This window comes from Pan troglodytes, chromosome 12 (assembly GCF_028858775.2).
Source record: "Pan troglodytes isolate AG18354 chromosome 12, NHGRI_mPanTro3-v2.0_pri, whole genome shotgun sequence".
NCBI lineage: Eukaryota > Metazoa > Chordata > Mammalia > Primates > Hominidae > Pan > Pan troglodytes.
The window spans coordinates 61,772,800-61,794,082 of record NC_072410.2 but is presented as its reverse complement, the minus strand read 5'-3'; the positions used below and the strand labels follow the sequence as shown (position 1 = coordinate 61,794,082).

Below are 21,283 nucleotides of genomic sequence, written 5' to 3'. Positions count from 1 at the left end.
ATAGTGCCAGTAGAGTATGCTGCTGTAACACAAGTGTTGGTATCATAACATTTTGACCTTTCAGTTGTACAGAGTACAGATGTGTTTTTATGCACTGTTTCAAAGATTAAGCATAAGAATGCTAATACTGGGATGCTTATAAATGTTGTATTAGCTAAGTAGACTCTCAATGTCATTAAATAAAAACAGTACAAAATACATTATCATTTTTATTAGTTATTGCCTGTAAAATAAGGAATTTGGGCTTAACTATGTTTCTAAATTTAGTGTTTCAAAATTTAATACTTTGCAAAGTAAAATTGTTATGTAAATAATGTGCATGTCTTGCTTTTTAAAAATATGACTGTTATTGCTATAGCTTATGGCATTTGAAAAGGCAATATTTTCTTTTGGAACTGGATTTCTGGTTCAAATACTAATTTAACAAACTATTATACTATATTCTATCATGAGCTTTTCTAGTTTTATAGAACTGTAAAATTTTTAATTAAAACATTTTTTAAGTTTGCACATAAAATTTCTTACGGAAACTAGCTATCTTAACATTTTTTTGTTTCTTGGTATTTCATCCTTAAAATGTTGATCCACATTTAGTAGATACTCTTGTGTATGTCATTTTTATGTACAACACATGTACAATTTTCTAATAGATTTCAATTTTTAAAAGCATAGGCTCTAAATTTAATGACTTGAGTTCACATTTCCACCCTGTCACTGTGAAACTTTGGGCAAGTAATTCATCTCTTTACAGTCAGTTCCAGGCCAGGCTCAGTGGCTCACGCCCATAATCCCAACACTTTGGGAGGCCAAGGTGGGTGGATCACTTGAGCCTGGGAGTTTGAGACCACCCTGGGCAACATAGTGAAACCCCATCTCTACAAAAAAATGGAAAAATTAGCTGGGCGTGGTGGCATGTGCCTGTAGTCCCAGCTACTCAGGAGGCTGAGATGGGAAGATCACTTGAGCCTGGGAGGCGGAGGTTGAGGTGAGCCAAAATCGCATCACTGCACTCCAGCCTGGGCAACAGAGTGAGACCCCCATGTCAAAAAAACGAACTAAACTCAGTTCCTCGTTTGTAAAATGGGGATGAAAGTAATTCTTGTACAGATTTAGGAGATAATTTACAGAGTCCGTAACACAACAACGGGACCAAATACATATTTGTTGAATGAATGCGTAAATGCCATTCTTTGTTGTGTACAAACCTGCAACTATTTTTTAAAACTTTGATTTGTTATTAATGTCAACTTGGGATTTTGCTTTAAATCCCAGGTGAGGGGATAGTTACTTCCTGAACATGGCTATAATTTATCAAATACTGTTAGATAGTGACTACTTGATAAGAATGATAAAAGGCATTCTTGAGATTGTATACTGTTCTATTTTTATTCATACATATTTGGATGCTATTCAAGGTTATTGGCTATAATGGGCAGGGAGGAGGACCTAGCAAGTCTTTAGGTCTATGTGACTATTACATTTTTAATTTTTTTTTTTTCTATTCAGTCCCTGAAAAACAGCTGAATGATATTGAAGATTGTGACCTCAATGTGGTGAGACTATGTTTTCAAGTTTTTCTCCCTGATGAACATGGTAATTTGACGACTGCTCTTCCTCCTGTTGTCTCGAACCCAATTTATGACAACCGTAAGTACTTCATTTTCTTATATTTGTAGTCTTGTTTTTTGTAGTAGTTTAATTCTTAAAATTATTTTCGTAATTAGGAAAACAATATATTCATGATAGGAAAACTTCCAGACATTAGAGAAATATATAACAGAAAGGAAATCTTCTCTAATCTCATCCTCCAGAGATAATCACTATCCTTAGGTGCATATTTTACCAGTTTCTTCTTCCTGTATATACACAGATACATTGTCATCATCATCATTTTTGACACAGTACAATTTTGGCAACTTAAAATCATAAGTGATGATTGTTTTAAAAACTAACTTTCTTCTTACCATATATCTTGGACATTTTCCTTTTAATCACCTTATTCTTTTCAGTAGCAGCATATTTTATTATGTAGTTATATCATAATTTTATTAATTACCCTCTTACAAGGCATTTGGTTTGTTTCTTTTCTCATTTTTTCTTTTTGCCCTAGCAAACTGTACTGCAATACATATTCTTGTATTTTTTTTTTTTTATTGGTTTTTTTTTTTTTTGGAGACAAGGTCTCACTCTGTCACCCAGGCTGGAGTGCAATGGTGCAGTCATGGCTCACTGCATGGCAAATGCTGGCTCAAAGGATATGGATATATCTCATTTTGAAAGATTATGAAACTTTCCCCCAAAATACTGTGTGTGTGTGTGTATGTGTGTGTGTGTGTATGTGTGTGTGTGTGTGTGTACATAGACTTATATATACATCCACCAATGGTGTATGATATACCTGTTTTATGCGTAGAAGGATAGAGAGACTTAGGGCTATAAAGGAAGCATGAAAGTTGTATTGCCATAGGGAGATGTATTGCCATAGGGAAAATTGTATTGCCATGGGGATGTGGTCATGATTTATGAAGATTAATCTGGTGACAGTGGGTAGGATTGATTGGCGGAATCAGAATTTAGAAGCAGGGAGATGTAATTAGAGAATATGTCATTACCTAGAAATGAAGCCACAAAGTCTAAAGTAAAGCAGTTAGAAAGGAAGTGGACAGATAAATAGATGATTAATGTATTTAGTGTCATTTATCTATACACTAAAACTTTTATTCTGTGAATGCTTTTCCTCAAATTCTTCCCTGCAAAAAGAAATAAAATATTACTAAGGTAGTAACTCATTTTTTTGAAAATCCTTTATATTTAGGTGCTCCAAATACTGCAGAATTAAGGATTTGTCGTGTAAACAAGAATTGTGGAAGTGTCAGAGGAGGAGATGAAATATTTCTACTTTGTGACAAAGTTCAGAAAGGTATTTATTTATTTCATTGAATTTAGAATAAATTTTAGATTAATAGATGCAGTTACTTTGTTTTCCCATTTTTTTTTTTTGGTTTCTTATTGACTAGATGACATAGAAGTTCGTTTTGTGTTGAACGATTGGGAAGCAAAAGGCATCTTTTCACAAGCTGATGTACACCGTCAAGTAGCCATTGTTTTCAAAACTCCACCATATTGCAAAGCTATCACAGAACCCGTAACAGTAAAAATGCAGTTGCGGAGACCTTCTGACCAGGAAGTTAGTGAATCTATGGATTTTAGATATCTGCCAGATGAAAAAGGTATGACATTTTGCTGGTAATAATTTATATATTTCTTGAAGTGGTCCTGCTAATAACATCTTCTTGTAATATTCATTTGAGTACAGTTATGTATATTCATAATTTATGTTTCTTTTCCTGGAAGCTTTCTGTTGGTTTTTTCTTTATGCTCTTTGCATCTCTTTGTTTGTTGGGTTGTTTTTTGTTTTGTTTTGTTTTGTTTTTGAGACAGAGTCTCACTGTCAACCAGGCTAGAGTGCAGTGGCGCAATCTTAGCTCACTGTAACCTCCGCCTCCCGGGTTCAAGCGATTCTTCTGCCTCAGCCTCCTGAGTAGCTGGGACTATAGGCACGTGCCACCACGCTGGGCTACTACTTTTGTATTTTTAGTAGAGACAGGGTTTCACCATGTTGGCTAGGCTGGTCTCTGCATCTCTTTCTTCAAGAAGAGGTTTGATTAGTATGGAATAATTTCAAAGTATCTAAACTGCTTACTAAAATTTCTATTTTATTTTTGAAGGTCTGTTTTAGTCTTTGTGCACTTACCACTCAGAGAGTAGTCTCTATATTGGTTTCTTATCAAACCTTATTGCATTAGTTGACATTATTGACTTGTGTGATAAGAAAACAAGATGAATATTTTAAACAGCTTGTTTTGGGTTTTTTTTGAGACAGGGTCTCACTCTGTCACTCAAGCTGGAGTACAGTGGCATGATCGTGGCTCACCAGAGCCTCAGCCTCCTGGGCTCAGGTGATCATCCCACCTCAGCCTCGTGAGTACCTGGGACTATAGGTGCGCACCACCACACTTGGCTAATTTTTGTGCGGTTTTTTTGTTTTTTTGTTTTTGAGATGGAGTCTCGCTCTGTCTTGCCCAGGCTGGAGTACAGTGGCACAATCCTGGCTCACTGCAGCTTCTGCCTCTTGGGTTCAACAAATTCTCCTGTCTCAGCCTCCCAAGTAGCTGGGACTACAGGCATGCGCCACCACACCCGACTCATTTTGTATTTTTAGTAGAGATGGGGTTTCACCATGTTGGCCAGGCTGGTCTCAAACTCCTGACCTCAGGTGATTCACCCACCTCAGCCTCCCAAAGTGCTGGGATTGCAGGTATGAGCCACTGCGCCTGGCCAATTTTTCTGTTTTTTTATGGAGACAGGGTTTTGTCATGTTGCTTAGGTTGGCCTCAAACTCCTGCGCTCAAGTGATCCACCTGCCTCAGCCTCCCAAAGTGCTGAGATTACTTTAAACAATTTTTTACTAAGAGAAAAATATCCTTTTCTACTGATACTACTGATTTGGGACATATTCTGTAATACTTATTAAATCCAACTTACATACATATTTATTGAAAACATTTTCTATATGTGAATAAAATATTTGTTTATTAAAGGAGAGGATACAATCCTATAATTTTTTATCTGCTTTCCTGGTTTCTTTCTAATCAGATACTTACGGCAATAAAGCAAAGAAACAAAAGACAACTCTGCTTTTCCAGAAACTGTGCCAGGATCACGGTAAGAATAGTTTGGATCGATTCATATTTAAATAGGTTTTGTTTTATTTACTTTATTCAGTTTTTCAAATTTTATTATTTTTGTTTTGTTTTGTTGTTTGTTTGTTTTTTGAGATAGCATCTCTCTCTGTCACCCAGGCTGGAGTGCAGTAGGGCAATCTCAACTCACTGCAACCTCTGCCCCCCACGTTCAACAATTCTCCTGCCTCAGCCTCCTGGGTAGCTGAGATTACAGGCATGTGCCACCACACCCGGCTAATTTTTGTATTTTTAGTAGAAACAGGGTTTCGCCATGTTGACCAGGATGGTCTTGAACTCCTGACATCAGGTGATCCACCCACCTTGGCCTCCCAAAGTGCTGGGATTACAGGTGGGAGCCACCACGCCCGGCCAATTTTTCAGATTTTAACTGATAATGTTATTTTTCAAATGACATTTAATAATGGAAAAACTTTATCCTAACAGTTAATTTTCCTGAGAGACCAAGACCTGGTCTCCTCGGTTCAATTGGAGAAGGAAGATACTTCAAAAAAGGTATTTTATTTCCTATAGCATATTTCTTGTGATCAGAAAGACCAGTACTTTGCACAATATATTGGAATTCTATTTTTAGGAATGAATAATTGCTTCTTTGAAAATTTTCTCTCCAGATTTTTCATGCTTTCAGTATAGAATGAATTAAGCATGGCTTCTGAAGGTTGTGTTAGAAACTGATTATGTTTTTGGGATTTATTGTTCAAGAAATTACATGTTGTTCATATGGTAGCAATTTTATTAATTACATTGCGTTATGAAAAAATGTTACTGATTTGGTTAGTTACCTGTTTTTATAAATAAAATTTTACTGGAACACGGCCATGAATATTTGATTAAATATTATCTCTAAACTGCTTTTTTTTTTTTTAACACTATGGCAACAGGGTTGAATAGTTCCAACAGAGGCTGTATATAGCTCACAAAGCCTAAAATATTTACAATCTGACTTTTTAAAGAAAAAAAAATTGCCAATCCCTTGTTTAGGTAATTCAACCAAGGGCTAATTAGAAGTCTTTTTTCCCCCATGTACATTCTTAAATCATTGCTTTTTCCTGGTTTAGTTTGTAAAGCATTTGTATAATATGTAAATAGATACAGAATTAATTTTTTCTGTAATTTTTTTCTGACTGTGAATTTTATAGTCTCTTAGGGTTCTGTTGTAATATATCTTAAAAGTTATGTGTATTTTCTTATCCCTAATGAGTGTTTTCTCCATCCTTCCATTTTCTCCTAAAAGTGAAGAGTAAGAGATGATTTTGGCTATTTGGAATCCCATTAATTGTAATTCTAATATTTATCTTTTAGTTTTCAAAAATACCTTTATAGAGCCTCAGAAGCTAGATTTTCGTATTTAATTGAAGTGAAATTACATATGCCAAAGTAACTTGCCAAAATCATTTTACCTGTATTTGTAAAACGGTATATATGTTACACAATTTCATTTTGGATTCGTGTAATAATTTTAGTGCTTTTTACATTTTTTTATTTGAAATGTTACATTGGTTTCCTTGACATTTTTCTTTATATATATTTGTGTGCTTATGCAATTTTAATTTAGAAATACTTTTTATAATTTTGTTCATTTTAATTTCGTAAAATAAATTTTTCCTCCCACAGAACCAAACTTGTTTTCTCATGATGCAGTTGTGAGAGAAATGCCTACAGGGGTTTCAAGTCAAGCAGAATCCTACTATCCCTCACCTGGGCCCATCTCAAGTGGATTGTCACATCATGCCTCAATGGCACCTCTGCCTTCTTCAAGCTGGTCATCAGTGGCCCACCCCACCCCACGCTCAGGCAATACAAACCCACTGAGTAGTTTTTCAACAGGGACACTTCCTTCTAATTCGCAAGGTATCCCATCATTCCTGAGAATACCTGTTGGGAATGATTTAAATGCTTCTAATGCTTGCATTTACAACAATGCCGATGACATAGTCGGAATGGAAGCGTCATCCATGCCATCAGCAGATTTATATGGTATTTCTGATCCCAACATGCTGTCTAATTGTTCTGTGAATATGATGACAACCAGCAGTGACAGCATGGGAGAGACTGATAATCCAAGACTTCTGAGCATGAATCTTGAAAACCCCTCATGTAATTCAGTGTTAGACCCAAGAGACTTGAGACAGCTCCATCAGATGTCCTCTTCCAGTATGTCAGCAGGCGCCAATTCCAATACTACTGTTTTTGTTTCACAATCAGATGCATTTGAGGGATCTGACTTCAGTTGTGCAGATAACAGCATGATAAATGAGTCGGGACCATCAAACAGTACTAATCCAAACAGTCATGGTTTTGTTCAAGGTAGTCAGTATTCAGGTATTGGCAGTATGCAAAATGAGCAATTGAGTGACTCCTTTCCATATGAATTTTTTCAAGTATAACTTGCACTTGATACCACCTTTTAAATCTTGATACCACCTATATAGATGCAGCATTTTGTATTTGTCTAACTGAGGATATAATACTATATTTATACTGTATATATAATACTGACTGAGAATATAATACTGTATTTGAGAATATAAAAAACTTTTTTCAGGGAAGAAGCATACAACTTTGGACATAGCGAATACAAAATTGGAAGCTGTCATAAAAAGACAACTCAGAGGCCAGGCGCAGGGCCTCACACCTGTAATCCTAGCACTTTGGGAGGCCAAGGCGGGTGGATCACTTGAGACCAGGAATTCGAGACCAGCCTGGCCAACATGGTGAAACCCCGTCTCTACTAAAAATACAAAAATTAGCTGAGCATGGTGGTATGTGCCTGTACTGTCAGCTACTTGGGAGGCTGAGGCACAATAATTGTTTGAACCCAGGAAGCGGAGGTTGCAGTGAGCTGAGATCACACCACCGCACTCCAGCCTGGGTGACAGAGTGAGACTCTGTCTCAAAAAAAAAAAAAAAACCAAAAAACACGCTTTTTTATATTTCTTTTTATAATGTTTTAATGTATTCTTAAATTTCAAGCAAATTTAAGATAAAACTTGTAATGGCTATGCCATTGAAAAACTTAATTTTTTATTTTTGAGGCCCATGGGCCAAGGTAACCCCTAAGGGGTTTTCTTAGGCTTCTTGGAGCTTAGATTTGTATGTATATCAAAATGTCTTTAAAATGTTAAGTTGGGCAGAAGGCAGTTGAAGTGAGCTTTCAAGGTATGGGAGGTTTTCTACATTTTATACTATTTCAATCTATGCCTTTAAAGTTGCTTATGATTTTAGCTTTACACTCATTTTTTAAGGGGAAGAAGTTTCCTTGGACCATTCACCTTTCTTAGATGTCCTCACTCCCTGTGATCTCATAAAACTGCCTATTTGACATCTCTATCTAGAAATCTAATTAAAGCTCACACTCAGCATATCCAAAACTGAATTCTTGGTCTTCCCTCCCAAACTTGCTTCTCCTTCAGTCTTCTCCAACTCAGTAAATGGCAATGCCATACTTCTAGTTGCTCAGGCCAAAAACCCTGAAGTCATCCTTGATTCTTCTTTTAGCACCCATATCCAATCCATTAGCAAATCTGGTAGACCCTACCTTCACAATATATCTAAAGTTGACCACCTCTTTTGACCTCTACTATTAACGCCCTATTCCAAGCCACCATCATCTCTTCCCTGGATTGAAGCTGTCATCTACAAAAATTCTTCTTATATCCTTGCATTCCTACAGTCTGTTCCCCATAAAGTAGCCAGAATGATTATTTTTAAAACAAGTCAACTCATACCATTCATCTGCTCAAAACCATTCAATGGCTTCTCATCTCACTCAGAGCAGTCAAAGTCCTTAAAAGTTGCAGGCCTAGACTCCCTGTCCTACCTCAGGTACCACCATATCCCACCTCCTCATGCAACTCCAGGCACCTTGGCCTCAGTGCTCCTCAAAGCATCAAGTATGCACTTGCCTTGGACAGTCTGTACTTGGTATTCCCTCTGCCTTGAATGTTGTTCTCCCAGAAAAATGCATAGTTCACTCTTACATCCTTCAGGTGTCACTCCACTGTTACCTGAGCAGGTCGTCCTTGAATATATACATCAGCATTCCCTTTCCCCCCTGCTTTATGTATGTCCATAGCACTCACCACGATCTGACTTTACTAAGTATTTATTCATTTACTGTTTGTTTTCCCATACCGAAATATAAACTTTCTAAGGACAGAAATTTTTGTGCTTTATTGTTGAATCTCCAATTTGTAGAAAAATGCCTACCTTATATTAAACACTCAGTAAATGTTTATTGAACATTAAAAGTATTACTAATAGAACTTTGGTTTTTGAAAGAAATAATAACTTTAATTATAAGACATATATGATTTTTGCAGTTTTACTTAGTGTGACATTGGGTTTATGAGAATCGTGTACATTCAAGTCCAGGAATAATAATGGTCATCCAAATTGTTTGAAAGGAAAATAATCCCAGTGGCAAAATGATGGTAGAATTTGGGTAATCTTTTTTTTCCTTTTATGAAAAGAGATTTTATTGAAGGTAAAACATTAGAGGTTCATTGAGGATCTCTAAATCCATGTTTTGACATTGTCAAGCTCATTGCAACTTCCAGATTGAGTAACACTTATAACACATTTCCTTTTCAAAGTGCAAGATTTTTAAAAGAGACTTGTCACATATTCATTTGGCTGGTTTCAAATGGTGAGCTGAATGCTGGGTAATCTCTACTAGCTCCTTAATCAGATTTAAAATTCTCAGTGTTTCCTAGTTGTTTCTGCATACTTTATGTGAGTTGTTATAGCTGTAACATTACACTTTATTTGCTGTTTGTGTTTCGTGACTTTTGGTAATTCTGGCATTTAGAAACCTTTCACTTTGCTTCAAAACGTAGTTATATTTTGGAGTTTTCATTTGATATATAATTATTTATTTTGCCCTTTTATTTCCCAAAGACATTGTAAGGGTTAATTAGATCATTATATTTTATGATTACAGATTAAAGTTGGGCAGTAATCTTAATTGTGATGGAATTATCATTATGCTAAGTAATTAACTTTACCTAGTTTGTTTTACAACTAGAACCTGCCCTAAATGTTGAATATCTTCCTAGCAAGAAACAGTCTGTCATTTTACTTACACGATGTCTAACCAAACCATAACTTTACATAAACTAGTCGTTTCGGTCAAATTGAAAAATGTGTGAATGCCATAAAAACAAAAATTCTCAGTTAAATGATACTGGGAAATAGGGAAGACAGCAAAGTGAGACTTGGGCTCAGGATGGTTCAGGAAGAAAAAAAAAGAATTAAAGACCCCTGAGTACCATTAATATTCCTCAGAAATTATTATTTCAAAAGGAAATATTTCTGTATTATAAATTTTTCACGAGCAGCCATTATGAAATCTCACAAGAATCGTAGAATTCAATAAAAAAGGTAGAAAGTAATTTTTTTATTTAAAAATATAAATTAAAATAAATTTTTAAAATCATAAGCACATAAATAGAACTTACCAGGGAGAAAGAAAAACCTGAAGGCACAATTTCTTTTCTGTTCAAAATGTGAACCCAGGATGTCTCTAGATGATGATGGATGATAGGTGGGGAGATTTTTTTTGTTTTTAATACAGAATCTCATAGTTTTGGATTAATTAGCACCAATCAGTTTAAACACTGACTGTTAGAATAGCTGCATGGGTTTTTTTCTTTAAACTAATTAAGCGTTGGCTACTTAGTATAAGTAAGTATAAGCCGAATTAAGGTTCTGCTACATCTGTGTTTAGAATATTTTTTTAAAACTAAATAAGTGTTGGCTAGTTTTGCAGTGTAAGCAGAATTAAGGTTCTGCTACCTCTGTGTTTAGAATATTCCCAATGGATTTTTCATTTTTCAGGTGCTATTTTTTGACCCTACATAGACTTTAATTTAAAATGAATTTGGTAACGTTTCTCCTCTATCTCTACATATATTCATGCTTTTCACCTGCTCTTTTAACACCTGCTTTTAGTTTCTGAGGCACTTTTTCTGAACTCTACTTGTGCACTGGATCCCTCCTCCTTTCTCTGCCAGGCTGTGTTTACTTTATCCTTACATCGCCACTTAGTGATTCCTTTCTTTGTATAAACATGGTAAATGTCTTCATTAGCCTAAAAGGAAAGACCAAATAAAACCTTTCCTACCACTTGGATGCGTTTGCATCCTGACTTCTGAAATGCCTCCAGCCTCCATTTTCTCCCTTTCCAGTTATTCCTTAGCCCAGCCATCTCTATCTTTAGCTCCTACAATTTTCTTAGGATATTCTGGGAAAGATGAGCGGAGACTGCCTGCCTTGTCAAATCTAGTGTCTTTTTTTCAGTCCTCACACTGCTTGACCTATGTATAACCTCCTATACTTCCCTCTTTGGTTACTCCTCTGGGTTTTCTGTGGTAGTCAGGATTCCTCCCTGAGATTTATTTCCCATGAGTCTTGACCCCTCCCCTCAGTTGGTGCTATTTCCCCCTACCCGCCCTCCGATGATCTTATCAGAGCCCACAGGTTCAGTTTTCTTTCATGCTACCTGAATGTCCTGATAAACTGGCTCGCTCTCTTCTTTACCTTCCATAATGGCATTACCATTTACCACGCCACCCAAGATACTTACTAGGAACCTCAAAGTATTGTATTCTTTTTCTCCATCACACTCATACTTAATCATCAAGTCCTTTTGAGCTTGTCTCCTCTTGAATATGTCCCTTCTTAATTCCTGCTGCCTTCTTAGTAAAGGCCTTCATTCTTTTTTCCCTAGTAATAATCTTTTCCATATGTTCCGGTTAAAATACCATGTTCTCCCTATTCCTTATTACATAGTTAGCATTCCTTGAAAAAAAACAATTCTCTCAGGCCTCCATACCTTTAACATGTTACCCACTCTGCCTCTGCTCTTCTGGAACTAGAACACTCATCCTTGATTGAAGGCTGGGCTTCTCTATGAAGGTTGGTCCTGCCTCCTTACTTGAGGTGAAGCTTTGTACATGCCTGTATTACGGACATCCTCTTATTTAAGTGTTTGTCTCTTTCATCATTGGGACTCCAGCACCCAGCATAGTCCCTAGTATACTAGTTGGTGCCTAATAAATAGTAGCTATTATTAGAAAAGGAAGGGTGAAATTGACATGGGAATTACTAAAATGTATATGGAAATGATTTTTAAAGGGAAAGGTAATGATTTTCTGGCAGGAAAAGCAGCAATGACAAGATTACTTAAGTCTTGTGAAATAACACTTCTCTTCCTTGACCTGCTGCTTCCCTTTTTTACCACACACACACGCACACATACCACAGCCCTTTGAGACTGAAAGCAGCTCTATTGAGAATAGTAGTGTCAACTGTATTATGTAGAAATTCTAAAGTTTTTGGGATTATTTCATAGCCCTGACCTTGCTACTTCTCTCCACTTTATGTGGCAGGTTTAATCTCAGGTCTCCCTCATACACTTCTCAGCCTCAGCACCTAACCCTCACACAACACTCCAGTATTGATGCAGTCAATCTTGTATAACATTTTTTGAATGTCCAATGTGCAAAGCACCATGTTGGAAATTATACAGAGGTGAATAAGACAAAAACTCTTGCTCTCAAAGATGTCAGTCTTTTTCTTTGCAAGGATAACACATGTAGAGTAAAATGCATAAAGGGGACTAATTTTAAATGTACAGCTTAATTAATTTTTATGTATGTTAACACCCATGTCACCACCATGTTTAGGACATTTCCAGCACCCCTGAAATTTCCTTCATGCCCCTTCCCAGTCTGTACCTACACCTCTAAATCTATTTTCAATCCTAATGGCCTTTTAAATAACTGGGCTTCTCACAACCATAGTGAACAGAAACAGCTGGGTTGTCAACATCTAACCTAATACTTTGGGAAAACTCGTGATAGTTTCCATGTTAAGAGAGACATGGAGCAGGGCATTGGCATGGTGGATGGATCACGCCTGTAATCCCAGCACTTTGGGAGGCCGAGGTAGGGGGATTGCTTGAGCCCAGGAGTTCAAGACTAGCCTGGGTAATATAAGGAAAACCTGTCTCTGCAAAAAAAAAAAAAAAAAAAAGAGGATACAAACAAATGGAAGAACATTCCATGCTCATGGGTAGGAAGAATCAATATCGTGAAAATGGCCATACTGCCCAACGTAATTTACAGATTCAATGCCATCCCCATCAAGCTACCAATGCCTTTCTTCACAGAATTGGAAAAAACTACTTTAAAGTTCATATGGAACCAAAAAAGAGCCCGCATCGCCAAGTCAATCCTAAGCCAAAAGAACAAAGCTGGAGGCATCACACTACCTGACTTCAAACTATACTACAAGGCTACAGTAACCAAAACAGCATGGTACTGGTACCAAAACAGAGATACAGATCAATGGAACAGAACAGAGCCCTCAGAAATAACGCCACATATCTACAACTATCTGATCTTTGACAAACCTGAGGAAAACAAGCAATGGGGAAAGGATTCCCTATTTAATAAATGGTGCTGGGAAAACTGGCTAGCCATATGTAGAAAGCTGAAACTGGATCCCTTCCTTACACCTTATACAAAAATCAATTCAAGATGGATTAAAGACTTAAATGTTAGACCTGAAACCATAAAAACCCTAGAAGAAAACCTAGGCAATACCATTTAGGACATAGGCATGGGCAAGGACTTCATGTCTAAAACACCAAAAGCAATGGCAACAAAAGCCAAAATTGACAAATGGGATCTAATTAAACTAAAGAGCTTCTGCACAGCAAAAGAAACTACCATCAGAGTGAACAGGCAGCCTACAAAATGGGAGAAAATTTTTGCAACCTACTTATCTGACAAAGGGCTAATATCCAGAATCTACAATGAACTCAAACAAATTTACAAGAAAAAAACAAACAACCCCATCAAAAAGTGGGCGAAGGACATGAACAGACACTTCTCGAAAGAAGACATTTATGCAGCCAAAAAACACATGAAAAAATGCTCATCATCACTGGCCATCAGAGAAATGCAAATCAAAACCACAATGAGATACCATCTCACACCAGTTAGAATGGCAGTCATTAAAAAGTCAGGAGACAACAGGTGCTGGAGAGGATGTGGAGAAATAGAACACTTTTACACTGTTGGTGGGACTGTAAACTAGTTCAACCATTGTGGAAGTCAGTGTGGCGATTCCTCAGGGATCTAGAACTAGAAATACCATTTGACCCAGCCATCCCATTACTGGGTATATACCCAAAGGACTATAAATCATGCTGCTATAAAGACACATGCACACGTATGTTTATTGCGGCATTATTCACAATAGCAAAGACTTGGAACCAACCCAAATGTCCAACAATGATAGACTGGATTAAGAAAATGTGGCACATATACACCATGGAATGCTATGCAGCCATAAAAAATGATGAATTCATGTCCTTTGTAGGGACATGGATGAAATTGGAAAACATCATTCTCAGTAAACTATCGCAAGAACAAAAAACCAAACACCACATATTCTCACTCATAGGTGGGAATTGAACAATGAGAACACATGGACACAGGAAGGGGAATATCACACTGGGGACTGTTGTGGGGTGGGGGGAGGGGGGAGGGATAGCATTGGGAGATATACCTAATGCTAGATGATGAGTTAGTGGGTGCAGTGCACCAGCATGGCACATGTATACATATGTAACTAACCTGCACAATGTGCACATGTACCCTAAAACTTAAAGTATAATACAAAATAAAAAAAATAAAAAATAAATAAGAAAAAGAAAGCCAGGTATGGTGACATGTGCCTGTGGTCCCAGCTATTAGGGAGGCTGAGGTGGGAGGATCCCTTGAGCCCAGGAGGTTGAGTCTGTAGTGAGCAGTGATTACGCCACTGCACTCCAGCCTGGGCAAGACCCTGTCTCAAAAAAAAAAAAGACTTAGAATTGGTGATCCAGGCCGCCTAATGGCATCAAATAATTTGTTATATCTTTAATTTATTGAAGGATCACCACATGCTTTTAAATAGCATGGAGAAATGGAAAGAATAGGGACTTTTTACTCAGGTAATACCCAGCCTGCTACCTAACAGGTTGTGTTGTACTAAATAAAATGGTACATAAGAAGAAACACTGTAAATTATATAGTGCGAATCAAATATTGTTAATAAACCAATATCTGTATATCCTATGTCCCTGATTAATCTTTAATTTAGATACTCCTTCTAGTTATCTAATACACAGCAGAGTGAGAAAAATCATTATGGATTAGGTTCTTTAGTAAGAAACCTGAGATGGACTTCTCATTAGCATTAACTAGTTATTGCCCAGCTTTGGAGAGCCTTCTTTTGGCCTTGTTTTTCCAGAAACATTTCCTATTGATTAATGAAGGTAAGGCCAATTTTAATGACTTCAATTCTGAAATTTTGTGACTCTTAATTTATTTGTAAAAGTTGATTATGAATTGGGAGTGGTTTGACTTTTCCTAAAAATGAATCTCATAGCTAATGAAGTTGCCACTGAAAGGTTTCTCATCTGTTTTGTTTTCAGACGTTGACTATAAAAGGGGAAAAATTGGAATGCTTTTTGTATCATATGTAACAGAAAATATAATGCCATTTATCATTTATTATAAGCCCAGAAATAGGTAACTAATCAGAGATAAATGTATGGGTTGTCTGTATCTAGTTTTATGCCTTTTTTTGCCTAAGACGTAGTCAAATTAATATTTTAACTAATACATCTTAGCAGAGTTTAGTTAAGCACAAAGTTAACAGTGGGTAGGATTGAATCTTGAAAGTAATCATGTCTGTAATGTTTTTCATGCATGCAAAAAGCACAGACAAAACCACTCATGCCCTATTAATAAACAAAATACAGATCAAAGTTTTCAAAAGTAATCACTCTATTTATTCTAAATGTCTGTGGCTTTAGGAAAATACCACCAGCTAGTACTTACCTATTTAAAGATGTAGAATTTATTATCCTCTAATATTCTTATCAGTTGTTTCCACAACTTTAGTTTACTATTGGACTTTCAAAAATTTAAAGAATTACAAGTAAAATTCATTAAACATTTGTGTGTGAATAGTAATACACAGTAATTAGTACAGAATGTTGCTTCTTCAACAAATTGAGTTTTCAGGGAAATCAGCAAGTAAATGAAATATAAATTTTTGGTAAAAGTATCAAACATTCATCTTGCCCATTTTTCCTCTTAAACTTTATTATCTAATCAAACATAGTTTTCCATAAGATGTAATAAAATATAGATAAGGTTGGAATATTTGAGGATCCATTTGTGGAACTGAATTTAATGAGACTTCATTGGTGACACACTCAATTTTTACCGGGTAATTAGCTAATAATGTTGGTCACTGTCTCACAGTTCAAGTAGCTTTAAGATGATGTGGCAAGGAAAACACAAAGCTTTTGGGTAACCAGCGTTCTTAAATGTATGGTTTTTGACCAGGTGAACCCTTTAGAAGTGATTTCTGTTTTAAAAGTATGTACTTAAAATACCTTTGGCTGTGATGAATGTAGATCCCAGCAGAATACCAAAATCCTATTTTTTTTGACTGAGTATTTGTAGATGCTTAATGACTGAAATGAATTTGGAGGCACTGATGAAAGTGATTTTTTTAAAGTTCTCAGGTACTGTTCAATTATTTAATGTTAAGTTTAATATCAAGATACAGTTGTTTTTAAAATGCCAAAATGCTGTTTATTATACAGAATATTTTATTACATTTGCAATATCTTTGTATACAGTGATTTTTTTCTTGATAATATAATAAATGGAAAAATTCTAAAACACTTGCTGAAATTTTGTTGCTATTTAACTTTTAAAATATCAGATTTTCTTCATATTTATAGCATCTTCCTAACAGGAAAAGGTAGTTTTAGTTGCTTAGAAACATTAGACATTTTTTATGGAATGCTGTTGCTGAATATGGTTGCATTTGTAACTGTCCTTTGAAATAATTTTGTAGAGTACTGAAGTGCCTTTTTACAAGATTTTTTTCCTTTTTCCTTTTTTGGCTTAACCAACAAAAATCTGTTTTCAGAGTCCTGCAGGCTGAAAGTCCGAGATCAGGGGTACTAGGACGGTTTCTGCTGAGGCTCTCCTCCTGGCTTGCAGAGGGCTGCCTTCCCATCATCCTCACATGGTAGAGAGAGAGAAGGATGGAGATCTAGGGTGTCTCTTCTCTTTTTTGAGACAGAGTATCACTCTGTCATCAAGGCTGGAGTGCAGTGGCACAATCACAACTCACTGCAACTTCTGCCTCCTGGGCTCAAGAGATCCTCCCGCCTCAGCCTCCCAAGTAGCTGGGACTACAGGCGCATGCCACCATGCCTGGCCAATTTTTGTATTTTTTGTAGAGACAGAGTTTCATCATGTTACCCAGGCTGGTCTCAAACTCTTGGGCTCAAGTGATTCACCCGCCTTGGCCTCCCAAAGTGCTGGGATTACAAGCGTGAGTCACCATAGCTGGCCTGGCCTCCTCTTTTCTTAAATCCTTTTTTTTTAATTGACAAAACTGTATATATTAATATTTATCTTGTTCAACATGATGTTTTGAAATATGCATACGTTGTGGAATGGCTAAACTGAGCTAATGAACATGTATTACTTCACTTAGTTATTTTGTAGTAAGAACACTTAAGATCTACTCTTAGCAACTTTGAAGAATATATTTGTTATTAACTATAGTCACCATGTTGTACAGTAGATCTCTTAAACTTATTCCTATCAAGCTGAAATTTTAAATCCTTTGACCAACATCTCCCCAACTCCGCAACCCCTATCCCACTCTCACCTCCGCAGTTCTAGTAACAACCATTCTACCCTACTTCTATGAGTTCAGCTATTTTAGATTCCACATATAGGTGAGATCATGCAGTAGTTGTCTTTCTGTGCCTGACTTATTTCACTTAACATAATGTTCTTCAGGTTCATCCACGTTGTTTCAAATGACAGAATTTCCTTTCTTATGGGTGAATAATATTTCATTGTACATATATACCACGTTTTCTTCATTTATCTATTGATTGATAGATGCATAGGTTGATGCCATATTTTGGCTATTATGAATAATGCTGCAGAGACCATGGGAGTCAGATATCTCTTCAACATACTGATTTTATTTCCTTGGGATACATATACCTAAATAGTAGGATTGCTGGATCATGTGGTAGTTCTATTTAAAATTTTGTTTTCTGTTTATATTCCCACCAACAGTGTGCCAGAGGTTCTCTTTACTCTGTATCCTTGCCAACACTTGTTGCCTTTCATCTTTTTTGGTAATAGCCATTCTAATAGTTTTGAGGCGGTGCCTCACTGTGGTTTTAAATTTGCATTTTCCTGGTAAGTGATGGTAAGCATTTGTATGTCTTAAACCTGTTGGCCATTTGTATGTCTTCTTTTGAGAAATGTCTACTCAGGTCCTTTCCCCATCTTTTAATCAGGCTGTTTTCTTGGTATTGAGTTGTTGGAGTTCGTTGTATATTTTGGATATTAACCCCTCATTAGATGTATGGCTTATAAATATTTTATTCCATTCCGTAAGTTGTCTCTTCACTCTGTTGATAGTTTCCTTTGCAGTGCAGAAGCTTTTGTTTGATATAGTCCCATTTGATTTGTCTTTTTTGTTGTTGTTGTTACCTGTGCTTTTAGGGTCATATTCAAATAATTGCCCAGACCAGTGTCATGGAGCTTTTTCTCTACGTTTTCTTCTAATAGTTTACAGTTTTGGGTGTTAGATTTAAGTCACTGTGAGTTGAGTTTTTAATATGGTGTGAGATAAGGGTCTAACTTCATTCTTCTGCATGTGGATATCCAGTTGTCCCAGCACAATTTATTAAAGGGACTGTCTTTTCCCATTAAGTTTCTTCACATGTTTGTAAAAAATCAGCTGGCTGTAAATATATGGATTTATTCCTGGGCTCTCTTTCCTATTCTTTTGGTTTAAGTGTCTGTTTTTATGCCAGTACAAAAATGTTTTGATTACTATGGCTTTGTAGTAATTTTGAAATCAGGTATTGTGATATCTCTAGCTTTGTTCTTTTTGCTCAAGATTGCTTTGGCTATTCAGGGTCTTTAGTGGTTCCATATGAATTTTAGGATTGTTTTTTCGATTTCTGTGGAAAATATCATTGGAATTTTGATAGGGATTGCACTGAATCTTTAGATCACTTTGGTTAGTATGGACATTTTAGCAATATTAAGTCTTCCAATCTATGAATGTGGGATATCTTTGCATTTATTTGTGACTTTAATTTCTTATATCAATGTTTTACAGTTTTCAGTGTAGAGATCTTTTACCTTCTTGGTTAAATTTATTCCTAAGTATTTTATTTTTTGTAACACTACTGCTTGTTGTATATTGATATGCCTGCAACTTTACTGAATTTGTTTATTAGTTCTAACAGTCTTTTTGGTGGATTCTTTCAGCTTTTCTATATATAAAATCATCACTTGCAAACAGGGACAGTCTCCTTCCTTTCTAATTTGGATGCCTTTTACTTCTTTCTCTTGCCTAATCGCTCTGGCTAGGACTTCCAGTTCCAGTACTATGTTAAACAGAAATGAAAGTGGAAGTCCTTGGATTATTCCTGATCTTAGAGGAAAAGCTTTCAGTTTTTCACTGTTGAGTATGGTGTTAGCTGTGGGTTTGTCACATATGGCCTTTACTTTTGAAGTACACTCCTTCTACTCCTAATTCATTGAGCGCTTTTATCATGAAAGGATGTTAAATTTTGTCAAATACTTGATCGTGTGGTTTTTGTCCTTCATTCTGTTAATGTGGTGTATTATATTTATAGATTGGCATATGTTGAACCATCTGTGAATCCCTGACATAAATCTCACTTGGTCATGGTGATTAATCTTTTCAGCGTGCTGTTGAATCTGTTTATTAGTATTTTGTTGAAAATTTTTGCATCTTGACCAGGCACCGTGGCTCACGCTTGTAATCCCAGCACTTCAGGAGGTCAAGGCCTGAGGATGGTTTGACCCAGGAGTTCGAGACCAGCCTGGGCAACATAATGGGACCCTGCCTATATAAATATATATATATTTTTAATTAGCTGGGCATGATGGTGTGCACCTGAAGTCCCAGGGGTGGAAGGATCACCTGAGTCTGAAAGGTCAAGGTGCAGTGAGCCATGATTGTACCACTGCACTCCATCCTGGGTAACAGAGGGAGACCCTGTCTCAAAAAAAAGAAAAGAAAAAAGAGTTTTTGCATCTATGGTCATCAGAAATATTGGCCTGTAGCTTTCTTTTTGCTTTTTCTTTTCTTTCTTTTTTTTTTTTTTCCATATCTGCCACAGTCTAATTGACAAGTTTTCTTCTTTAATAGTGTCTTTGTCTGGCTTTGGTGTCAGGGTAATGCTGGCCTTGTAAAATGAGTTTGGAAGCATTACTTCCTCTTCAATTTTTTGGAAGCGTTTGAGAAGGGCTGGTATTAGTTTTTCTTCTTTTTTTGAGATGGGGGTCTTGCCCTGTTGCCCAGGCTGGAGTGCAGTGGCACTATCACGGCTCACTGCAGCCTTCACCGCCTGGGCTGAATTAATCTGCCACCTTAGCCTCCCGAGTAGTTTGGACTGCCGACATGCATCACCACACCCAGCTAATTTTTTATTTTTTGTAGAGACAGGTTATCCCTATATTGCCCAGACTGGTCTCGAACTCCTGCACTTAAGCAATCCTCCCACCTAAACCTCCCAAAGTGCTGGGATTACAGATGTGAGCCACCGTGTCTGGCCGTAGTTCTTTAAATGTTCGATAGCATTCAGCAGTGAAGCCATCTGGTTCTGGTCTTTTCTTTGATGAGGGAATTTTTTTTTTTTTTTTTTTTTTGAGACTGAGTCTCGCTCTCTCACCAGGCTGGAGTGCAGTGGCGCGATCTCTGCTCACTGCAACCTCTGTCTTCTGGGTTCAAGTGATTCTCTTGCCTCAGCCTCCCGAGTAGCTGGGACTACAGGCACGTGCCACAATGCCCAGCTAATTTTTGTATTTTTAGTAGAGACGGGGTTTCAACATGTTGGCCAGGATGGTTTCGATCTCTTGACCTCGTGATCTGCCTGCCTCAGCCTCCCAATGTGCTGGGATTACTGATGTGATCTCCTTTTTTTTTCAAGGCTTAACATGTAATTTAACAAGTTGATGCTGCATTGCTGCTCCATTTCTCAGAAAAACTTTAAAGTATCAGCAACAAATCAAACATAGTACATCAATTAAATATGCACAGCATAACTACTACCTAAGATAGGCAAGGCTAAGAGCTACTCTCAGACCTTCAGCATACAGCAACTCTGTTTCCAAGATTGTACTAGGCCTATCAAGAAAAGTTGTGAACAGCAACATCATAGACACAAAACGGCCATTCCTGGTTGTCCTTATCCAAGAAAAAGATTGAGGCAAGTTAACACAAGATTTTTAAAAAAGATACACTGAAATGAAAGTCTCTAAGAGAAAATGTCTTCCTTAGGACATGAAGGGATAATATATCAGATATAAAAGAACTATACGTACATTGTTTGTGACCTCTGTGGACATTTGCCTGAATTCTCACCT

The 21,283-nt window shown here is 36.8% G+C and overlaps 1 protein-coding gene across 6 annotated transcripts in view; it reads left to right on the top strand.

The window, feature by feature from the left end:
* The window catches only part of REL (REL proto-oncogene, NF-kB subunit), a 47,131-nt gene extending 34,329 nt beyond the window's left edge, over positions 1 to 12,802 (top strand). For 2 of the 6 annotated variants that reach the window (XM_001159537.7, XM_063789840.1), the window contains 7 exons: positions 1,507 to 1,647; positions 2,816 to 2,920; positions 3,018 to 3,230; positions 4,657 to 4,725; positions 4,999 to 5,094; positions 5,190 to 5,258; positions 6,378 to 12,802. In XM_001159537.7, coding sequence (XP_001159537.3) covers positions 1,507 to 1,647; positions 2,816 to 2,920; positions 3,018 to 3,230; positions 4,657 to 4,725; positions 4,999 to 5,094; positions 5,190 to 5,258; positions 6,378 to 7,150 — 1,466 coding nt within the window. In that variant the 3' untranslated portion in view covers positions 7,151 to 12,802. The remainder of the gene's footprint in view (positions 1 to 1,506; positions 1,648 to 2,815; positions 2,921 to 3,017; positions 3,231 to 4,656; positions 4,726 to 4,998; positions 5,095 to 5,189; positions 5,259 to 6,377) is intronic. The other 4 variants (XM_525761.8, XM_063789841.1, XM_063789838.1 and 1 more) reach the window with 3 other exon arrangements.
* The last annotated feature ends 8,481 nt before the right edge of the window (positions 12,803 to 21,283 follow it).